At 33.5% G+C, this 19,514-nt stretch overlaps 1 protein-coding gene across 2 annotated transcripts in view; it reads left to right on the forward strand.

Annotated features, from left to right (window-relative positions):
* The window catches only part of Dpp10 (Dipeptidyl peptidase 10), a 131,637-nt gene that overhangs the window by 20,497 nt on the left and 91,626 nt on the right, over positions 1 to 19,514 (forward strand). For both annotated transcript variants that reach the window (XM_085195365.1, XM_085195366.1), the window contains exon 2: positions 1,454 to 1,589. In XM_085195365.1, the coding sequence (XP_085051491.1) occupies positions 1,560 to 1,589 (30 nt within the window). In that variant the 5' untranslated portion in view covers positions 1,454 to 1,559. The remainder of the gene's footprint in view (positions 1 to 1,453; positions 1,590 to 19,514) is intronic.

Raw genomic sequence — 19,514 nt, forward strand, 5'->3', positions numbered from 1 at the left:
TTCAGCAACTTATTACAAGTATAACAGCGATAACGCTCATATAAGCTATCCTCGAAAAGAAAATCTATTCTACCAATTAAATTTGTTTATTTCAAAACTTTTTAATGGAAAGCTGCAACATGCAGGATATAGCGTGAAGCTGAGAAAACAAAAATGTAAATTTTTACAATTATTTATCATTCTTTTTAATTTTTTTAAATATATATTTTTTCAGCTTCACGCTGTATTCCGCATACAGTACAGTAGGCAGGGGAAACCTAGTGTTAAGACACTCCGTTCCCCACTTTCTGCCGAATTCTGGATATTTTATCATTATTTCCAAACGTTATATGACACTTCGATTTTACAGAACTTAATATGTGAAAAATTATTAACTTGCGCCGAGTGAATTGAGGACCAAATCCCGGATATAGTATATATGGGTTGGCAAGTGTTAAGATACTGTTCAACACAATTTTCAACACAATTTTCGAGACATTGCGTATTGAGTGGAGGAACTTAGCGGCACGCTTTATCTTGTCATCAAAGTATGGGTGGTTCTTCCGAGAGGGAATCAAACCTACAACCGTCGTATTTATAATCAGATGTTCTACCGGCCTCGATACACCTATTTTAAAATATTTTAAATTGAAAAATTCAACGAGGCGTAAACATATTCCGTTCTTCGAGTCTCGATAGCGAGCAGTAGTATATTAAAGCAGTTTTGCGAACTTAGCTCAAAAATTTTACATTTCGGAAGCTAGTTCGCTGCCAAGATGATAAGGTAAATGGAGTATTGAGAAGGAAGATTCTGCGACATTTGGTCGGAATTAAACATTAATATTTAAATATTTTTGTAGGTAGTGATGATAGGTTGTTCCTAAATTCGGATATCACAGCAGGTGTAGATATCATTCCAATTCTGGGGAAGCGTGAAAGGATGATTTTATGTAGATCTATCTATCTTTGTTAACTACTTTTAAAACCTTTTGATCTGTTAAAAAATAAGCTTATAAAGTACAAAATAAGATCGCTACAAGTAAGTTTCACATACCTATATCTTATTTAAAATTTACATCTCAATCGTTTCTCCAGTCTTATAATTAAGTTCTTCCTTCATGTTCCACTCACAAGGGCTTCAACTAATTAAGGTGTTCTTTGAATTGAAATAAGAAAATTTAGGGAGACGTTGAGTTTATTGTGGAATGAGAATATATTTTAACTTCTTATATTCTACCATCTTATTTCTATAATCTAGTCGAAATATATAAAATATTATTTATTTTTACTTACATTAGGACCTATTAAGAAATATTTAATATTATCATTTTCTTCGCTCTGGTGTTGGTGGGAACGGAGTGTCTTAACACTAAGTGACCTCTGCCTATCCTGCTGTGTGCGGGATACAGTGAAAATATATTGCGTATTACATGATACAAGATCTATAAATAATAAAATATACGTTTATTTTCAGAATAATGGGTGCTTTATGACCAGATATCTGGACAATGGCTTCGTGTGACGTTTAGAAGTGATAGAAGTGGTAGAAGTGCGCTTAAAACTGTGCTGTAGCTGGGAAAATGGCGGACAATGTTGCTTTCGATGACGAGGTAAGTTTTTATTCTATTAAGCCATATTAGTGAAATCTTATTTTAGGAGAATATTCTGCGTGACCTTTGGCTTACAAAAACCACGCTTTTCTACTCAAAACGCTACAATTGCTCAGAGCCTTAAATTAAGTAAGTTTCTCTCCTAAGAAGTTCCTCTTTCGTTTTCTTCTTTAGGATAACTTACTCTAGGTTATCCTAATCCTGAATCTTTAGGATAACTCAATGCGTGTTCAAGTCAATGCCGCCTTCCTTCGTTACGAAAATGCGGAAAAAAATATGAAATATTTCATTCTTCCGAGTGGGAATCGAACCGACAACAATCAAAAACGAAAAGTATAGTTCCGCCACACAGAAAATCGAGAACTTCATGTCTTAAAACTAAGTTTTTGCTTAACCCACTAAAAAGCGAAACCGCAGAAATATCGAAATTAATGTAAATATTGATATTAATAAAATATTTATAAATTGGCTCTTCTACCTTTTAATAGTATTTTCAATTGAAGTTTCATTACAGTTTCATTTTATTCTCTCGTTTCGTTCCAATAAAAACTAATCGTATCGTGAAAAAAAAAATCAAATTGGTATAACACAAAAAAGTAAAAGTAGTACGCGACCAGTATTTGTAGTGGTCGTTTTGCCGTTAGTTCTAACTTCGCCGACCTCGAATATTAAAAAAATACTAGCAAAAATATTTTTGTCAACAATAGACGGCTTATGTAGTTCTTATACATATAGTTGTTTATACAGACATATTTATCATATTATTTTATATGTTATAAGATGTTTTAAAGTTAATAAATATATTTTTACTCTGTAGTGTCCATTTTTGATCAATCATACTAACACTTACAGCACGTTATGATAACAAGACAAAGCGCGGTGTTGAGTTCTGCCCCTCAACATACTACGTCCTTAAAATTTGGCGGAAAGTGTTGAAGTTGCATGTTCTTCATATAACTCTTACATTTTTTACTACTATGAGAAATACCGCAACAATATGTACGATTACTTTACTAGCACATAAGACTACGAGTTAAAATTAAAATCATTTTGAATAAATAAAATGAGTGAATGCTTAAAACTTAAAATTAAGAAAATAATATTCGACTACAAATATTTATATAGCAAGAAATTGTATTCGGATTTGTGCCAACTTGCCAAGTACAGTAATGAGACGATAATTAAGCCTGCCAAGTACACTGCTAATATTAACCAGTAGTTCATTATACAAAAGTTAATTAACAATGCCGAAATTGAAACACAAAATTATAGTTAATATTTTAATTCTTTGATAAAAAGTATAATCAGTACAGAATTGTCATCCATTGACTTTGACAAATGCAGATCCTAAATATAATAACGCAGTGATTTATTTTTGAATTTATTTTATTTTATATGTATATAAATGAAAATAATTTAAAATAAATAGCTTGTAACGTTTTTTCCTGCAAAGAAAAGTAGATAGAACGAATTGAGTATTAAGACTCACAATTTTTTCACTATAATATATATTAGTTGCTGAAATTTGAAATGCGCTGATTCCCACTCTGGAAAAATAAATATTTAATTTTTGCATTTCCCTGCTCCGGTAACGAGACGTGGCGTTAATTTCGTTAACTTCCGCCACTCAACACGCATTACCTCGAGAAGAGGAAGCGTCTAAACACTAGGTATCTAGGTGGGTACCTGGGGCCTATATGCGGCTGAAGGTATTATTATAACAATAAACGATATAAAATACTACTGTAGTTGAGTAAAACCAATTTACAACATATGCAATGCAATTAAAATATAAAAAAAAATATTGAAATATAAAATTTTAATAAAGTATAAACCTATATGAACAGTCCATACGAGCGAAAAGAGTACAATAAGTGCACAACGATTAATTTCTTTTACCAAAATATTCTTATTTATTAATCTCCATTGTATCGTTCCCTTTGAAAGGAATGTTGTTTCCGAATTATATCCGCTTCGAATACTTGGTGTTTCCGGTCGCTGTAATTAATGTCTTGGTGTTTATCTCTTTCTGATTCCCACGGCGATTCTTTATTAAGATCTTTTTTGGTAAATAAATGAAAATATATATTATACTATATACATAAATTAAGGTAATATGTCGTCTGTCTGTTCAGAGGGAAATGGGAGATGTGTTTGTAAAAGTAAGGAAAGTAGTTTATGGTTTTTTTCGAATAATAACGTCTAATTCAAGTATGGAAATAAAATATATTTACTCTGCAATTATAAGGAATATGTGTGCCGTTGTGGGTTCTATTCCTATTCGCGGGAATTCATTATTTTTATCTCCTTGCTTTGGTAACAAGATTCATGTTAACGGTATGTTCCTCTGTCTACCATGTAGGATAGCGCCACCCAATATTAACATACATAGCGTATACAAACTTTTTCAATTGTAATTTTACTTTCAAAATTATTGCGCGAATTTTTCACTTTTTTTAGCTTCGCGCTGTAACAGCAGGTAAGACAGAAGGAACCTGCGAACATGATCTTAAGATAAATTCTATCATTCGTGATTGCTGATGTTTAAAATGTTATTCACGCGCCTTAATTGCTTCTAACCTCATACCCTTCATTATGTGTGTTTGTATAATACAATACTAGCTTTTACGGTTGAATAATTACTTTCTGTTGTAATATCCAAATACATTAATTATACATTATATTCTCTAATACCTTATGTTCTCTAATTAAAGTTTGTTATTGGCATTGGAGAAATCTTCGCTCAAAATTACTTACGTTGTTAAGATTAATAAAAAAGTTTTTATTTTCGCGTATTTTTTGCTTTTCAAGAATAGTCGGTGTATTTTTTCAGTATTAAATGCCATATTTATATCTACATAATTGCCGATTTGTAACTAATAACTATAAAGTAAAGTTTACCATACCTATAAAAACTTCAACGCAGCTTGGTTGAGTAGTTAGACCACGTAGACAGTTTTCAGGGGGCACGGGTTCTAATCATATACTTACCACTCCCCCTTCCTCTCATATTTTTATGCATATTTTTAAAGCAAAATGTATTAATTAGTGTAGTGTGTAGATCACAATAACGTACAGTTGAGGCTATCCCGTAAGAAACAAAAAAATCTAAATCAATAAAATGTTGAAATATTGAAAGTATTACTTAGCCTGTTGTCTGTAAATAATTAAAACATAATATTTCAAGCTCTATACATGTGTAAACATATGTAAACATTGAAGCAGTTCTTTAAAACATTCGCGATATAATGTATGAATGTCGAGATATGTAGCTAAACTTGAAGTACAATTAAAATATAAAATATGCTGCACTAACTACGACTGCAATGCAGTGTGTGTGCTTTGTGCAGTGTGCATGCATTATGTTTCAACAATATGCTGTCATCACTGCAGCTGAGACGTTAGGATTCGTCTAGTTAGGAGTATGAGTGTTTATAATATAGGTTTATTTCTTTGTTTCCTTGTAACTGTTAAACAGGTAGGTAGGTTAAGTATTCGATATATTTAGCTTATGCAGTCGGGTTTTTGATTTTATTTTTAATTAATTTGTTTTAATATTTTTCTTTCTTTAGTATGGAATAATACTTTAAAAAATGTTAGAATACCTTAGCTTGTCTATATAATTATTATGTTTAGTCTTTATAATTTAATAATTATTATGTATTACAGAAATATTTTATGAATATTTTCTAAGAAAACAGCAATTAATGAGCTATTCGAGTTTAGCCATATTAATTTCCATCTGCCAAATTCGTCGAAACTACGGTAATACTTATTATTTAGAGCACGATTTCTCAAGTATTTAGATAATAATCTCTTATTCTGTTTTTCCTGTACAGATTATGAACGATATATTCGTACTTTACAATGCTATTAAAGATTCGCTTAATATTTTTTTCAGTAAAGAGGCCGTCGTAGTCTGATGGCACAAGGGTGTGACCGTAAACGCGACGGTTGTGGGATCGATTCCCAATTGGGTAAAGGAATTATTCAATATTTTCATTTTCTTGCTCTGGTAACGAGGCGAAGCGCGGTGTTAAGTTCCACAACTCAACACGCTGTGCTTCAGAATTCCGTGGCAAGTGAGGAACAGAAGTGTCTTAATGTGAACGTACTGTTTTAACACTAGGTTCCTAGGTTGTCTGTGCATATATAGATATATTTATATACTACGCTATTATAAAGATGTTCAAATATATGAGACAAACAAAACTAACTTAAACTGTATGTGGCAAACTTAATCGTTGTCAGGCGCACATCCCCTCGCGTGAAGGGTGAAAATAGGTAGGAAATTGCTCATAGATTAACTTTCTTTGTTCGCAGTTTTATTGGTAAGCACTCGTTTGACATAACCGGGGGAAAATGGGATTGTTTTGAAGATTATGAACCTTCGAGGCCCGAACGCTTGTCGATAAAACTCGTAATATTTATCAATTGCCTGTAATAAATGAAACAGAATAAATATCGGCTTCGCGCTGTATCCCGCACACATCAGCAAAGGGAAGTAGGGTAGTAAGTAGGGTAGGGGCTTATTAGCGAAAGTCGATATTGAGTTATTCGGGAAGTGAAGAATAGTCTTCTAACACTTTATTCGGTCTTCCTATCCTTTTATATGCGGGATAGAGCGTGAACATAAAAAAATGTTACAATAATTATACACATAAATAACTGTTCCATTAAGAAAATGACCTGGCTTTGTTTTCTTTGCATAGATTGTTCTTATAAAAGTTTTATATACTTTACTGATTGATCCCTAAAAGTTAGCGGTTTTCCTGTTTATAGAGGAAATTGTTTTCGAAGGTACTAGGACGCTATGAGACAGTAAGAGGCTTTGTGTAAATCCGTCCGCAGAATAAGGGAGCAATCACACTGTATGGTAAGCGTCGAGAACGAAATTGATTGTCTGAATGTGCTTTAGTAATCGTCTTAAAGTTAAAATTGATGTCTGCCTCTATACATTGCCTGGAGGCAATTTATATGCATGTAAAATGTGTTTTTTATTCACGTATAACAGATTATACTGTGGTCCTTACTTTCCTGTTAATTTTGTGAACCGGAGTTGGGTGGAAAAGTCAGATCGGATCTGGCAGAAGCTAACGCCGCGGGTTTGCTTTCCAAGGTATAGAAATGACTGTTTATTTTAATGGTGAATCCTGGATTTAGAGGACAATTATTTAGTAAGTGTGGAAAAACTGTACTGTAGAATGACATGAGGGGTATTTTAACGGCTAAACAATATGTCTGTTATAACGATATTTGGCATTGGCAAATATCTGGACAGGATACAGGGCATGTTTAATTCTAAATTACGTATAGTTTTTACACGACTGTGGTTTCCAGGTTGATACGACGTGGGTACATGTGGGTCTACCAACCGGCAACGCACCTGGTCCCCCCCCTGGCTCTTGGGCGGCAGTGATCAATTACCATCAGGCGACCCGTACCCTTTTTGCGTTCTTCTTGATGTTTTAGACTAGGCAAAGTCTAAGCACATAGCAACACAGCTGCTGACTCAGCAGTTTATCACTGAGAACCAACGTTCAGTATAGTTAAGGCCTTTGAAAGTAGCGCAAAACTGTTGCGTCACGTCGCTTAGATCTATTTGAATTGTTAAGAGAATTTCGTCCACAAATTCTTGACAGGGTTAAATTACCTTTTGTATAATCTGGATCCTAATTGAAATTCTGATGATATGTATATATTATGTTAAAAGTTAGGACAAAAAATGTTAGTGTTAAGACTTTTCATTCTTCATTTTTACCCTTTTTCTGTAAGCATTACGTTTTGATTGATGGAACTCAATGCCGCGTTTTGCCTCAACACCAAAGTGAAGAAAATGGAAAGATTAAATATTTCGTTTCTCGAGTGGGAATCGAACCTACAGCCTGTCGCGTTTACAGTCACTGGCTCAATATTATTAGCTTTTTTTATATCAAAAATGTATAATGAATGCTTTATATCATAAGTGCTACCGTCTGGCATATTTCCCGAGTAAGTCCGAAATTCGTCTATTGACGTATTTACGACACACTCGACTAGATATATTATTTTTCTGCGAGTAATAAATAGCTCTTCATATCTCATGGTATGATAGTCAAGTTTATGTATACTGAGGAATTGATATTATATATGAAATATTGCATTAGGTATATAAGTTAGCATCTTCACGCTTTCTCCCACATAGCAAGCTTAGTGTTATGACACTGCGTTTCCCACTTTTGAGATATTGCATATTGAGTGGCGGAAGTCAACGCTGCGTTTAAATGTTGTTATCTAAGCAAGGAAATAACTATAAATAAAAAAATTAAGAAACTACCAAGATGCCTTGCATCATTTTGGAAAAGCGATGATAATCTTCAAACTACTGGACTGCAGGAAGACTAACTCTTCATAAAAAAAAACAACATCGATAGGGCAGAGGGAACCTAGTGTTAAGACACTCAACAAATTTTTTGAAGCATTGCGTGTTGCGTGGCCGAATTCAACGCCGGGCTTTTTCATGGACGCCAAAAGGGACAAAATTCAAAATAGGTATATAATAATTAATTCCTTCAAGTGGAGATTGAACCCAACATCACCACGTTACAGTCACACCCGTGTGCCCCTGCGCCTGCGGTCTCAGCATTGAAATTAATTTTTAATCAGTCCTTAACAAAATTCAATAACAGTCATGTCATTCAAGAATAACCAAAAATCTCTCGCATAAATTTTGTATAGGAAGTAAAAAATAAAGGCAATTGTCAGTTTTTAAATTTCCCTCGACGTATTCACGGTGAACGTCGAGGGACGGAACTGTCCAGTGGATAATTTTATCACGAAATCAGAATATAAAAGGAAACCAGGAGAATCGATGGTCAGATTTACAAATTTCACTTTCACTTATTGCAAATATTTTTGTTCAATATTTTAACAATAGAATGGAAAAATTTCAACTAATTCTGTTTTCCGTTTAAAAATGAAGGAATAAAAAGTTTAAATTATGTTTTTGGGTCTATGTTACTTTATTTGAAGCATTATTAACGTTCAGTTCTGTATTCTCGTTCTATCTTGACACCATGTCCTTGCCGATTATTCTGCTATGGGACATAAAGCTTGAAGTTAAAAAAATACATAAAAGTATCCCAAACAATTCGTAGCTTCACTGCGACGTACAAGCCAGCTTTGGAATCCTCATTTGCATTGAGAGTAATTTGAACCGTAGCTGCATAGCTTTGTGAAAAGGAATATAATTAAATTGCTAAAAGTTTTTGAATTATGTCTGTATATTTTAATGTATGTAGTGGTGGGAATGTCGGTTTTAATATGTATATGTTTATTCATGTTTATTATAACATATATGTTATATAATATGTTGTTGACGAATAGTTTTTTTAGAAGACGTATAAAAATTTGAACATAGGGGGTATTGGAGGGTTTCCACGAGGCACGGCACGGGTTATGTGCCGAGTACAGCTTGGAGTAAAAAAAATAACATTACACTATTATATACTTTATTTCAATTTCTTATTTTCTAATAATATATTATTTTCTAATAATATATCGCATATCAATTCCAAAGGTAATGTTAGTCGAGTAGATTACTAAGTCCAGTCTAATTGGCGGTCAAGCAAAGCTCAGAGTAATAAGTGGATCAGTGTATATTTGGACGAATATGGTAACTTTAATATCTGATATTGCATGTAGTTAAGTCCAATATCAACTTACTATGATTAGACCAAATGCTTTAAATAACTAAATGGCTTTTATTTTCTGTATATATACAGACATTTTAACTTTAATCTCAAATTAAAGATAAAATTAACATTTATTCTGTAAATATTATTTGAAAAATGTAAGAAAAACCGTAAAAAAAATACGCAGTATGACTCGAACTCGAGCCTCTTGGATGTGAAATTTGCACGATTTTTAAGAGGCACGGGTTAAAATATCGCTTTGCTTATAAAAATACAAAATTTTTGATAACTCTAGAAAAGCCACAACAAAAGATATGGATATCCTATACAATCGTAAGGAATAGTTGAAAACATTCCATATGTATTGCATTACGTGAGACATGCGTTGGATGTTGATCTACTTCAATATCGGTGGCGTTCTATCCCCAGAGGCTTTAATTTGCATGGAGAGTGTCTGTTGTGTTTGTGACCTACATATATATATATACAAAAAAAATGTAGAAGTTGTTTGCTTCAAAATTAAATCTTTGCATTTAAATAAATAACATTATAATCACATATTTACATTTTACATCAGAATAACACATAAGTTACAATTTATGTTAACATTTTGTATCATTTGGCTATAATATAAAAATAAATCGAAGCGGGCGAAGCCGCACGTGGGCTAGTATTAACAGTTACCGGTCATCGATCGGTAGTTATTCATCTCTATAGCCTACACAACTGTACAAGCGCTGTAATAAAGCGAGGCCGTAATTTATTGTTACATTAACTTAAACGCCACTATAAATACAACAGATTGCCGATTAAGAGCGTCATATATAATATTTCAAAAAAGACTAAATATGTACCTAATGTAAGTATAAAAACGTGTTAGATAGATAGTATTATTTCATCCTAGTGTGATTCAAATATGTAGTGATTTGTCACTATTTTATAATAATCAAGAGCTATAAATACTATTTAATGAGTCGGCAGGTAAACAAAACTCTAGGAAACCAAAGAGCGGCGTTGACTTCCGCCGCTCAACAGGTAACGTCTCAAATTCGTCAATTCCTTCTTTACATTCACATTTAAACGTTAGATGTAACTTTGTTGCCAGGTCATTCTTAGTTCTATATTTATAATATACAAAATATGGACTTTAAAGGTTAACAGATGAGTTCTCGAATTTTTTCAGCTTCACATTGTATCTCACATGTAGCGGGGTATGCAGAGAGAGCCTAGTGCTAAGACACTCCGCTCCCCACTTTCCGCCGAATCCTGGAGGCAAAGGCTTGTGTGTTGGAGGCAGAATTCAACGTCGCGCCTCAACACCAGAGAAATGAAAATATTAAATATGTCACTTTCTCCGCATTTACAGTCACATGCTTGTGCCCCTTGCGCCATATTTGGCCTCTTCAGGAATGTTTAATAGAAACCAAAAACTATGAAACCCGTTTATAGTTTAACTATTAAAAATACAATCCTCCAAGTGTAGCAACACCAAAGTTTCCCTGACAGCCACATTTTTATTTCCAAGTCAAATGATAACGAGCGCTATATTTAGAGCTATCATTAACACAAGCGTTTTAGCAGTTTCTCTTTTATAAATAATTGCGAAGCTTCGACCGTAAACGCGACGGTTGTGGGATCGATTCCCAATTGGGTAAAGGAATTATTCAATATTTTCATTTTCTTGCTCTGGTAACGAGGCGAAGCGCGGTGTTAAGTTCCACAACTCAACACGCTGTGCTTCAGAATTCCGTGGCAAGTGAGGAACAGAAGTGTCTTAATGTGAACGTACTGTTTTAACACTAGGTTCCTAGGTTGTCTGTGCATATATAGATATATTTATATACTACGCTATTATAAAGATGTTCAAATATATGAGACAAACAAAACTAACTTAAACTGTATGTGGCAAACTTAATCGTTGTCAGGCGCACATCCCCTCGCGTGAAGGGTGAAAATAGGTAGGAAATTGCTCATAGATTAACTTTCTTTGTTCGCAGTTTTATTGGTAAGCACTAGTTTTGACATAAACGGGATAAAATGGGATTGTTTTGAAGATTATCAACCTTCGAGGCCCGAACGCTTGTCGATAAAACTCGTAATATTTATCAATTACCTGTAATAAATGAAACAGAATAAATATCGGCTTCACGCTGTATCCCGCACACATCAGCAAAGGGAAGTAGAGTAGTAAGTAGGGTAGGGGCTTATTAGCGAAAGTCGATATTGAGTTATTCGGGAAGTGAAAAATAGAGTTTTCTAACACTTTATTCGGTCTGCATATCCTTTTATATGCGGGATAGAGCGTGAACATAAAAAAATGTTACAATAATTATACACATAAATAACTGTTCCATTAAGAAAATGACCTGGCTTTGTTTTCTTTGCATAGATTGTTCTTATAAAAGTTTTATATACTTTACTGATTGATCCCTAAAAGTTGGCGGTTTTCCTGTTTATAGAGGAAATTGTTTTCGAAGGTACTAGGACGCTATGAGACAGTAAGAGGCTTTGTGTAAATCCGTCCGCAGAATAAGGGAGCAATCACACTGTATGGTAAGCGTCGAGAACGAAATTGATTGTCTGAATGTGCTTTAGTAATCGTCTTAAAGTAGAATTGATGTCTGCCTCTATACATTGCCTGGAGGCAATTTATATGCATGTAAAATGTGTTTTTTATTCACGTATAACAGATTATACTGTGGTCCTTACTTTCCTGTTAATTTTGTGAACCGGAGTTGGGTGGAAAAGTCAGACCGGATCTGGCAGAAGCTAACGCCGCGGGTTTGCTTTCCAAGGTATAGAAATGACTGTTTATTTTAATGGTGAATCCTGGATTTAGAGGACAATTATTTAGTAAGTGTGGAAAAACTGTACTGTAGAATGACATGAGGGGTATTTTAACGGCTAAACAATATGTCTGTTATAACGATATTTGGCATTGGCAAATATCTGGACAGGATACAGGGCATGTTTAATTCTAAATTACGTATAGTTTTTACACGACTGTGGTTTCCAGGTTGATACGACGTGAGTACATGTGGGTCTACCAACCGGCAACGCACCTACCTGTACCTCCCTTGACTCGTGGGCGGCTGTGATCAATTACCATCAGGCCCGTACCATTTTTGCCTTCTTCTTGATGTTTTAGACTAGGCAAAGATTAAGCACATAGCAACGTAGACGCTGACTCAGCAGTTCATCACTGAGAACCAACGTTCAGTATAGTTAAGGCCTTTGAAAGTAACGCAAAAATGTTGCGTCACGTCCCTTAGATCTATTTGAATTGTTAAGAGAATTTCGTCCACAAATTCTTCACAGGGTTAAATTACCTTTTGTATAATCTGCATCCTAATTGAAATTCTGGTGATATGTACATATTATGTTAAAAGTTAGGACAAAAAATGTTAGTGTTAAGACTTTTCATTTTTCATTTTTACCCTTTTTCTGTAAGCATTACGTTTTGATTGATGGAACTCAATGCCGCGTTTTGCCTCAACACCAAAGTGAAGAAAATGGAAAGATTAAATATTTCGTTTCTCGAGTGGGAATCGAACCTACAGCCTGTCGCGTTTACAGTCACTGGCTCAATATTATTAGCTTTTTTTATATCAAAAATGTATAATGAATGCTTTATATCATAAGTGCTACCGTCTGGCATATTTCCCGAGTAAGTCCGAAATTCGTCTATTGACGTATTTACGACACACTCGACTAGATATATTATTTTTCTGCGAGTAATAAATAGCTCTTCATATCTCATGGTATGATAGTCAAGTTTATGTATACTGAGGAATTGATATTATATATGAAATATTGCATTAGGTATATAAGTTAGCATCTTCACGCTTTCTCCCACATAGCAAGCTTAGTGTTATGACACTGCGTTTCCCACTTTTGAGATATTGCATATTGAGTGGCGGAAGTCAACGCTGCGTTTAAATGTTGTTATCTAAGCAAGGAAATAACTATAAATAAAAAAATTAAGAAACTACCAAGATGCCTTGCATCATTTTGGAAAAGCGATGATAATCTTCAAACTACTGGACTGCAGGAAGACTAACTCTTCATAAAAAAAAACAACATCGATAGGGCAGAGGGAACCTAGTGTTAAGACACTCAACAAATTTTTTGAAGCATTGCGTGTTGCGTGGCCGAATTCAACGCCGGGCTTTTTCATGGACGCCAAAAGGGACAAAATTCAAAATAGGTATATAATAATTAATTCCTTCAAGTGGAGATTGAACCCAACACCACCACGTTACAGTCACACCCTTGTGCCCCTGCGCCATGACGGTCTCAGCATTGAAATTAATTTTTAATCAGTCCTTAACAAAATTCAATAACAGTCATGTCATTCAAGAATAACCAAAAATCTCTCGCATAAATTTTGTATAGGAAGTAAAAAATAAAGGCAATTGTCAGTTTTTAAATTTTACGTCCCTCGACGTTCACCGTGAATACGTCGAGGGACGTAACCGTCCAGTGGATAATTTTATCACGAAATCAGAATATAAAAGGAAACCAGGAGAATCGATGGTCAGATTTACAAATTTCACTTTCACTTATTGCAAATATTTTTGATAATATATATTTTAACAACAGAATAGAAACATTTTAAGTAATTCTGTTTTCCGTTTAAAATGAAGGAATAAAAAGTTATGTAAAAAGTTAAATTATGTTTTAAGAATTATTAACGTTCAGTTCTGTATTCTCGTTCTATCTTGACACTATGTCCTTGCCGATTATCCTGCTATGGGACATAAAGCTTGAAGTTAAAAAAATACATAAAAGTATCCCAAACAATTCGTAGCTCAACTGCGACGTACAAGCCAGCTTTGGAATCCTCATTTGCATTGAGAGTAATTTGAACCGTAGCTGCATAGCTTTGTGAAAAGGAATATAATTAAATTGCTAAAAGTTTTTGAATTATGTCTGTATATTTTAATGTATGTAGTGGTGGGAATGTCGGTTTTAATATGTATATGTTTATTCATGTTTATTATAACATATATATTATACTAGCGGCCCGCTCGCGGTTTCACCCGCGTGAACTATGTTATTATTAATTTCTGTCTCCATGACTAGGTCCTAGTGACGTCTATCCAAAATTTGAGACTCCTAGCATTTGTAGTAACGACGTTTCATACAAACTTTCGACCCCAAAAACAACCCCTTAGAAGTCGAATATTGCAAAATCCCATCTTACCGAGCCTACGTTCTATAAATAACTCCTATGCAAAATTTGAGAATCCTAGCATATGTAGTTTCTGAGATTTCGTGATGAGTGAGTGACCTTTTGATTTTATATATATAGATAATATGTTGTTGACGAATAGTTTTTTTAGAAGACGTATAAAAATTTGAACATAGGGGGTATTGGAGGGTTTCCACGAGGCACGGCACGGGTTATGTGCCGAGTACAGCTTGGAGTAAAAAAAATAACACTACACAATTATATACATTATTTCAATTTCTTATCTTCTAATAATCTATACTAATATAATAAAGCGGAAGAGTTTGTTTGTTTGTTTGTTTGTTTGTTTGAACGCTAAGATCTCTGGATCTACTGGACCGATTTACTTTGTTTTTGTTTTGTATGAAAGCTGTATTCTTCAGAAGTGCTAAAGGCAATATAATATTACATTACACATATATACTAATAAATTAAAATACTTTCTAATTTGACATGCAATTTATTCTGCCATGTTAATAACAACCGTCGTCGCTACGCGACCGCGTTTGTTACCGCGTCATTTTGATATTCATCCTTATGAAAATAAATATAATAGTCACTTTTAGCATTTCATCTAGATTGAAATTATATTTCTATAGAAATTATATTCTTATATTTCAAGCAGGCGTAGCGGCGTCCGGGTCCGCTAGTATATTATCCTATATCTTATAAAACAAAGTCGCTTTTCGTGTCTGTCTGAACTTTCTAACTCTTCTTCTTCTAAACCACCCAACGGATTTTTATGCAGTTTTCACCATTAGGTCGAGTATTTCTCAGGGAAGGTTTATATATAGTTTATTATTTGTACATTCTTATGTAAATTAACATAAATACGATAAATGTGTCTAAAGTCCTACCCGTTGAGACACTTTCGCGCATGCGCTGCTTTAATGGTAAGTACTACATGAAAATAATGTACTGGAGTATTGTTCCTCTTAATAAGATCTACAAAAAAGTCCGCGAGAGCATATTTTTATCTTTTAAGAATAACGTGTAGTGATCATATTTCTGTCTAAAAATAGTAATTTCAATATATTTTTTATTGTGAGGGATATTTTTCCATAATGGTATTAGTCCTTATCCTTTAAAATACTTTATTAATTTTCTACGTTAAACGAAGATAAAATTTGCTTTTTACACTATTTCGAAATTGCGAATAGTATTAGAGAAAAACGCATTTAATTGTTGACACAGCCCGCCGTTGACACATCAGCTGTGCCGACTCAAGTTTTACTTATCCTTTACTCTCAGCATATAAATAAGTATATTAGTTACGTTGGCCATTTAATGTAGATCAAAACTGTCTTTTACTGTTTTTTCATTTTAATAAGTACTTTAGAAGTTGTTATAATATTAAAACATCCTTGCCGCCCCGCGACGTTTTGCTTATACAAGCGCGTCATGAGCAGTCATCGGTGGTTCAGTGGTAGAATGCTCGCCTGCCACGCGGGCAGCCCGGGTTCGATTCCCGGCCAATGCATTCTATTTAATTTTCCTCACTGGCAGCCACGTAGTGCTTGCTTTTCATCAGGGACAGAATACCCTCTTCAACATTAACCACAAGCTCGAAAAAAAACCCGCCTGCTATAGAGGCATAGCAACGAAGATTTAGATGCGTTTGCACGTAGGTATTGGATAATTGGAGTTGAATGTATTATTTCATCGCGATATATTTGGTTTCATATTTTTTGTAGTAGTTATTAGTAGGTAGGTTTTTGTTTATAATTTCTTCCGTTTAAAAATAGTAATTTAACTATCTAAAAATAGTCATTTAAATATATTTTAATAATAGTTGGAAAGATTAGTAGCACAGATTTAAAATAACGGTACCTACTAAAAATCCTTGATGTGTAAAACAATTGGAAATCCTTATTGAAACTACGAAAATGCGGGTTGCATTAGGGTTTAATTAATTTTTACATTATTTTAAGTGCTTTGCAAACATACATTATATGAATAATCCAGTAGTAAAAGCGGGCGAAGCCGCAAGGGGGTCGCTAGTATTATTATAATATACTCGCATATCAATTCCAAAGGTAATGTTAGTCGAGTAGATTACTAAGTCCAGTCTAATTGGCGGTCAAGCAAAGCTCAAAGCAATAAGTGGATTAGTGTATATTTGGACGAATATGGTAACTTTAATATCTAATATTGCATGTAGTTAAGTCCAATATCAACTTAGTATGGTTAGACCAAATGTTTTAAATAACTAAATGGCTTTTATTTTCTGTATATCTACAGAAAAAATAAATACATTTATTTTAACTTTAAACACAAATTATAGATAAAATAAGTATTTATTCTCTAAATATTAAATGAAAAATGTAATTTTGTAAATGTATAAAATACGTAGTAGGACTAGAACCCGAGCCTCTTGGATGTGAAATTTGCACGATTTTTAAGAAGCGCTGGTTCAAATCGCGTCGCTTATAAAAATAGAAAATTTTCGATAAATCTAGAGAAAAACCACAACAAAAAATGTGGATATCCTATACAATCGGAAGGAATAGCTGAAAACATTCCATATGTATTGCATTACGTGAGACATGCGTTGGATGTTGATCTACTTCAATATCGGTGGCGTTCTATCCCCAGAGGCTTTAATTTGCATGGAGAGTGTCTGTTGTGTTTGTGACCTACATATATATATATATATATATATAAAAAAAAATGTATAAGTAGTTTAGTTCAAAATTAAATTATTGCATCTAAATAAATAACAATATAATCACATATTTACATTGTACATCAGAATAACGCATAGGTTACAATTTATGTTAAAATTTTGTATCATTTGGCTATAATATAACAATAAATCTAAGCGGGCGAAGCCGCAGGTGGGTCGCTAGTATTAAACAGTTACCGGTCATCGATGGTAGTAATTCATCTCTATAGCCTACACAACTGTACAAGCGCTGTAATAAAGCGAGGCCGTAATTTATTGTTACATTAACTTAAACGCCACTATAAATACAACAGATTGCCGATTAAGAGCGTCATATATAATATTTCAAAAAAGACTAAATATGTACCTAATGTAAGTATAAAAACGTGTTAGATAGATAGTATTATTTCATCCTAGTGTGATTCAAATATGTAGTGATTTGTCACTATTTTATAATAATCAAGAGCTATAAATACTATTTAATGAGTCGGCAGGTAAACAAAACTCTAGGAAACCAAAGAGCGGCGTTGACTTCCGCCGCTCAACAGGTAACGTCTCAAATTCGTCAATTCCTTCTTTACATTCACATTTAAACGTTAGATGTAACTTTGTTGCCAGGTCATTCTTAGTTCTATATTTATAATATACAAAATATGGACTTTAAAGGTTAACAGATGAGTTCTCGAATTTTTTCAGCTTCACATTGTATCTCACATGTAGCGGGGTATGCAGAGAGAGCCTAGTGCTAAGACACTCCGCTCCCCACTTTCCGCCGAATCCTGGAGGCAAAGGCTTGTGTGTTTGAGGCAGAATTCAACGTCGCGCCTCAACACCAGAGAAATGAAAATATTAAATATGTCACTTTCTCCGCATTTACAGTCACATGCTTGTGCCCCTTGCGCCATATTTGGCCTCTTCAGGAATGTTTAATAGAAACCAAAAACTATGAAACCCGTTTATAGTTTAACTATTAAAAATACAATCCTCCAAGTGTAGCAACACCAAAGTTTCCCTGACAGCCACATTTTTATTTCCAAGTCAAATGATAACGAGCGCTATATTTAGAGCTATCATTAACACAAGCGTTTTAGCAGTTTCTCTTTTATAAATAATTGCGAAGCTTCCCTCGCGTCGCCCATTAAATAAATTCTTCCTCCATATTTTGAATTACAGCCATTGTTGCCTTTCGCATACTTTAATAAAAGTTGAGAACAAAATATGCGGCGTACACAGTTTGAGAAGTGGTGGCGTTAGTTGTTTTTTTTTTTAATATTGCTAATTTTAAAGGTAAAATATTACTTGAAAGGTGTTATATATCTCAATACATCTTCCATATATTTTTTTTATAATTTTTTATACTAATTATTCTTTTTTCTAGTCTTAAGTGATATTCTTTTGAAAATTAATGAGGTCTCTTTCTCGCCAAGATCTTATCTATATTTGCATAAATTTAATTAATCGTACTTTACGAGTATAGCGTGCAATATGCCTTTAAGATAAGAAGTTATTACAGGTAGCTTATCACAAAATTATTAATTATTATACTATATGTAGATACACACATATATATATATACTATACTATTTATCTACTTTGGAAAATGAATAATTTTGGATACAAAATTAAACTAATTTATATTTACAAATAAACCACTACAAGCTCTTTTGGAAGATAAATAATTATCAATTACGTCTTTTAATTAATATAATATTTATGTATGGTTGACATTTATTCTAAATTATACTTTATATCATGAACGAACTATTTACCTATAAAGCTGCGGGCGTGCGTGCCCAAAATACACACAAATATTTACCTTTCTATTCTTTCTCTTTGGTATTTTTTTCCATCTGGAATGTGAAAAACACAGTGTAACAAGTTCAGCCATAAGGATGAACGCCAAGTTCCGGCATATAATTTTCGTATTTACAAAACGATAGAATAACATCTAATTTATATGCGAATAATATTTTATGGAACGAAGGTATTCTGAGATTTTTGTGTAATTATAGAAGTAAGCACAATGTACGAAATAAAGCTTGTGAGAAATATAACAATACCATTTTTATTTCAGTTCTCTTTTCTTCTCACATTATCTTGTATATCTATAGTAGGCAAAGAAAACCTATTGCGTGATGAGTGCCGAAACTCTACCCCTTATTTAATCGTAATTGAACGGTGAAAGGAAAATAATGCATTCGAGTGGAGATTGATTCCACAACCGTCATGTTATAGACAATAACTCTCAAATTACACGACCACGGCCTACAGCGTAATTTGTTAATTACTGCGTAATTTGTTAATTGTATTTTAATAAAAATTCTTGTTTGCAATACTTTAGAAAATATTTCTTA

This window comes from Heliconius melpomene, chromosome 12, assembly GCF_056956725.1.
Source record: "Heliconius melpomene rosina isolate 202511_hmr_F chromosome 12, ASM5695672v1, whole genome shotgun sequence".
Lineage (NCBI taxonomy): Eukaryota > Metazoa > Arthropoda > Insecta > Lepidoptera > Nymphalidae > Heliconius > Heliconius melpomene.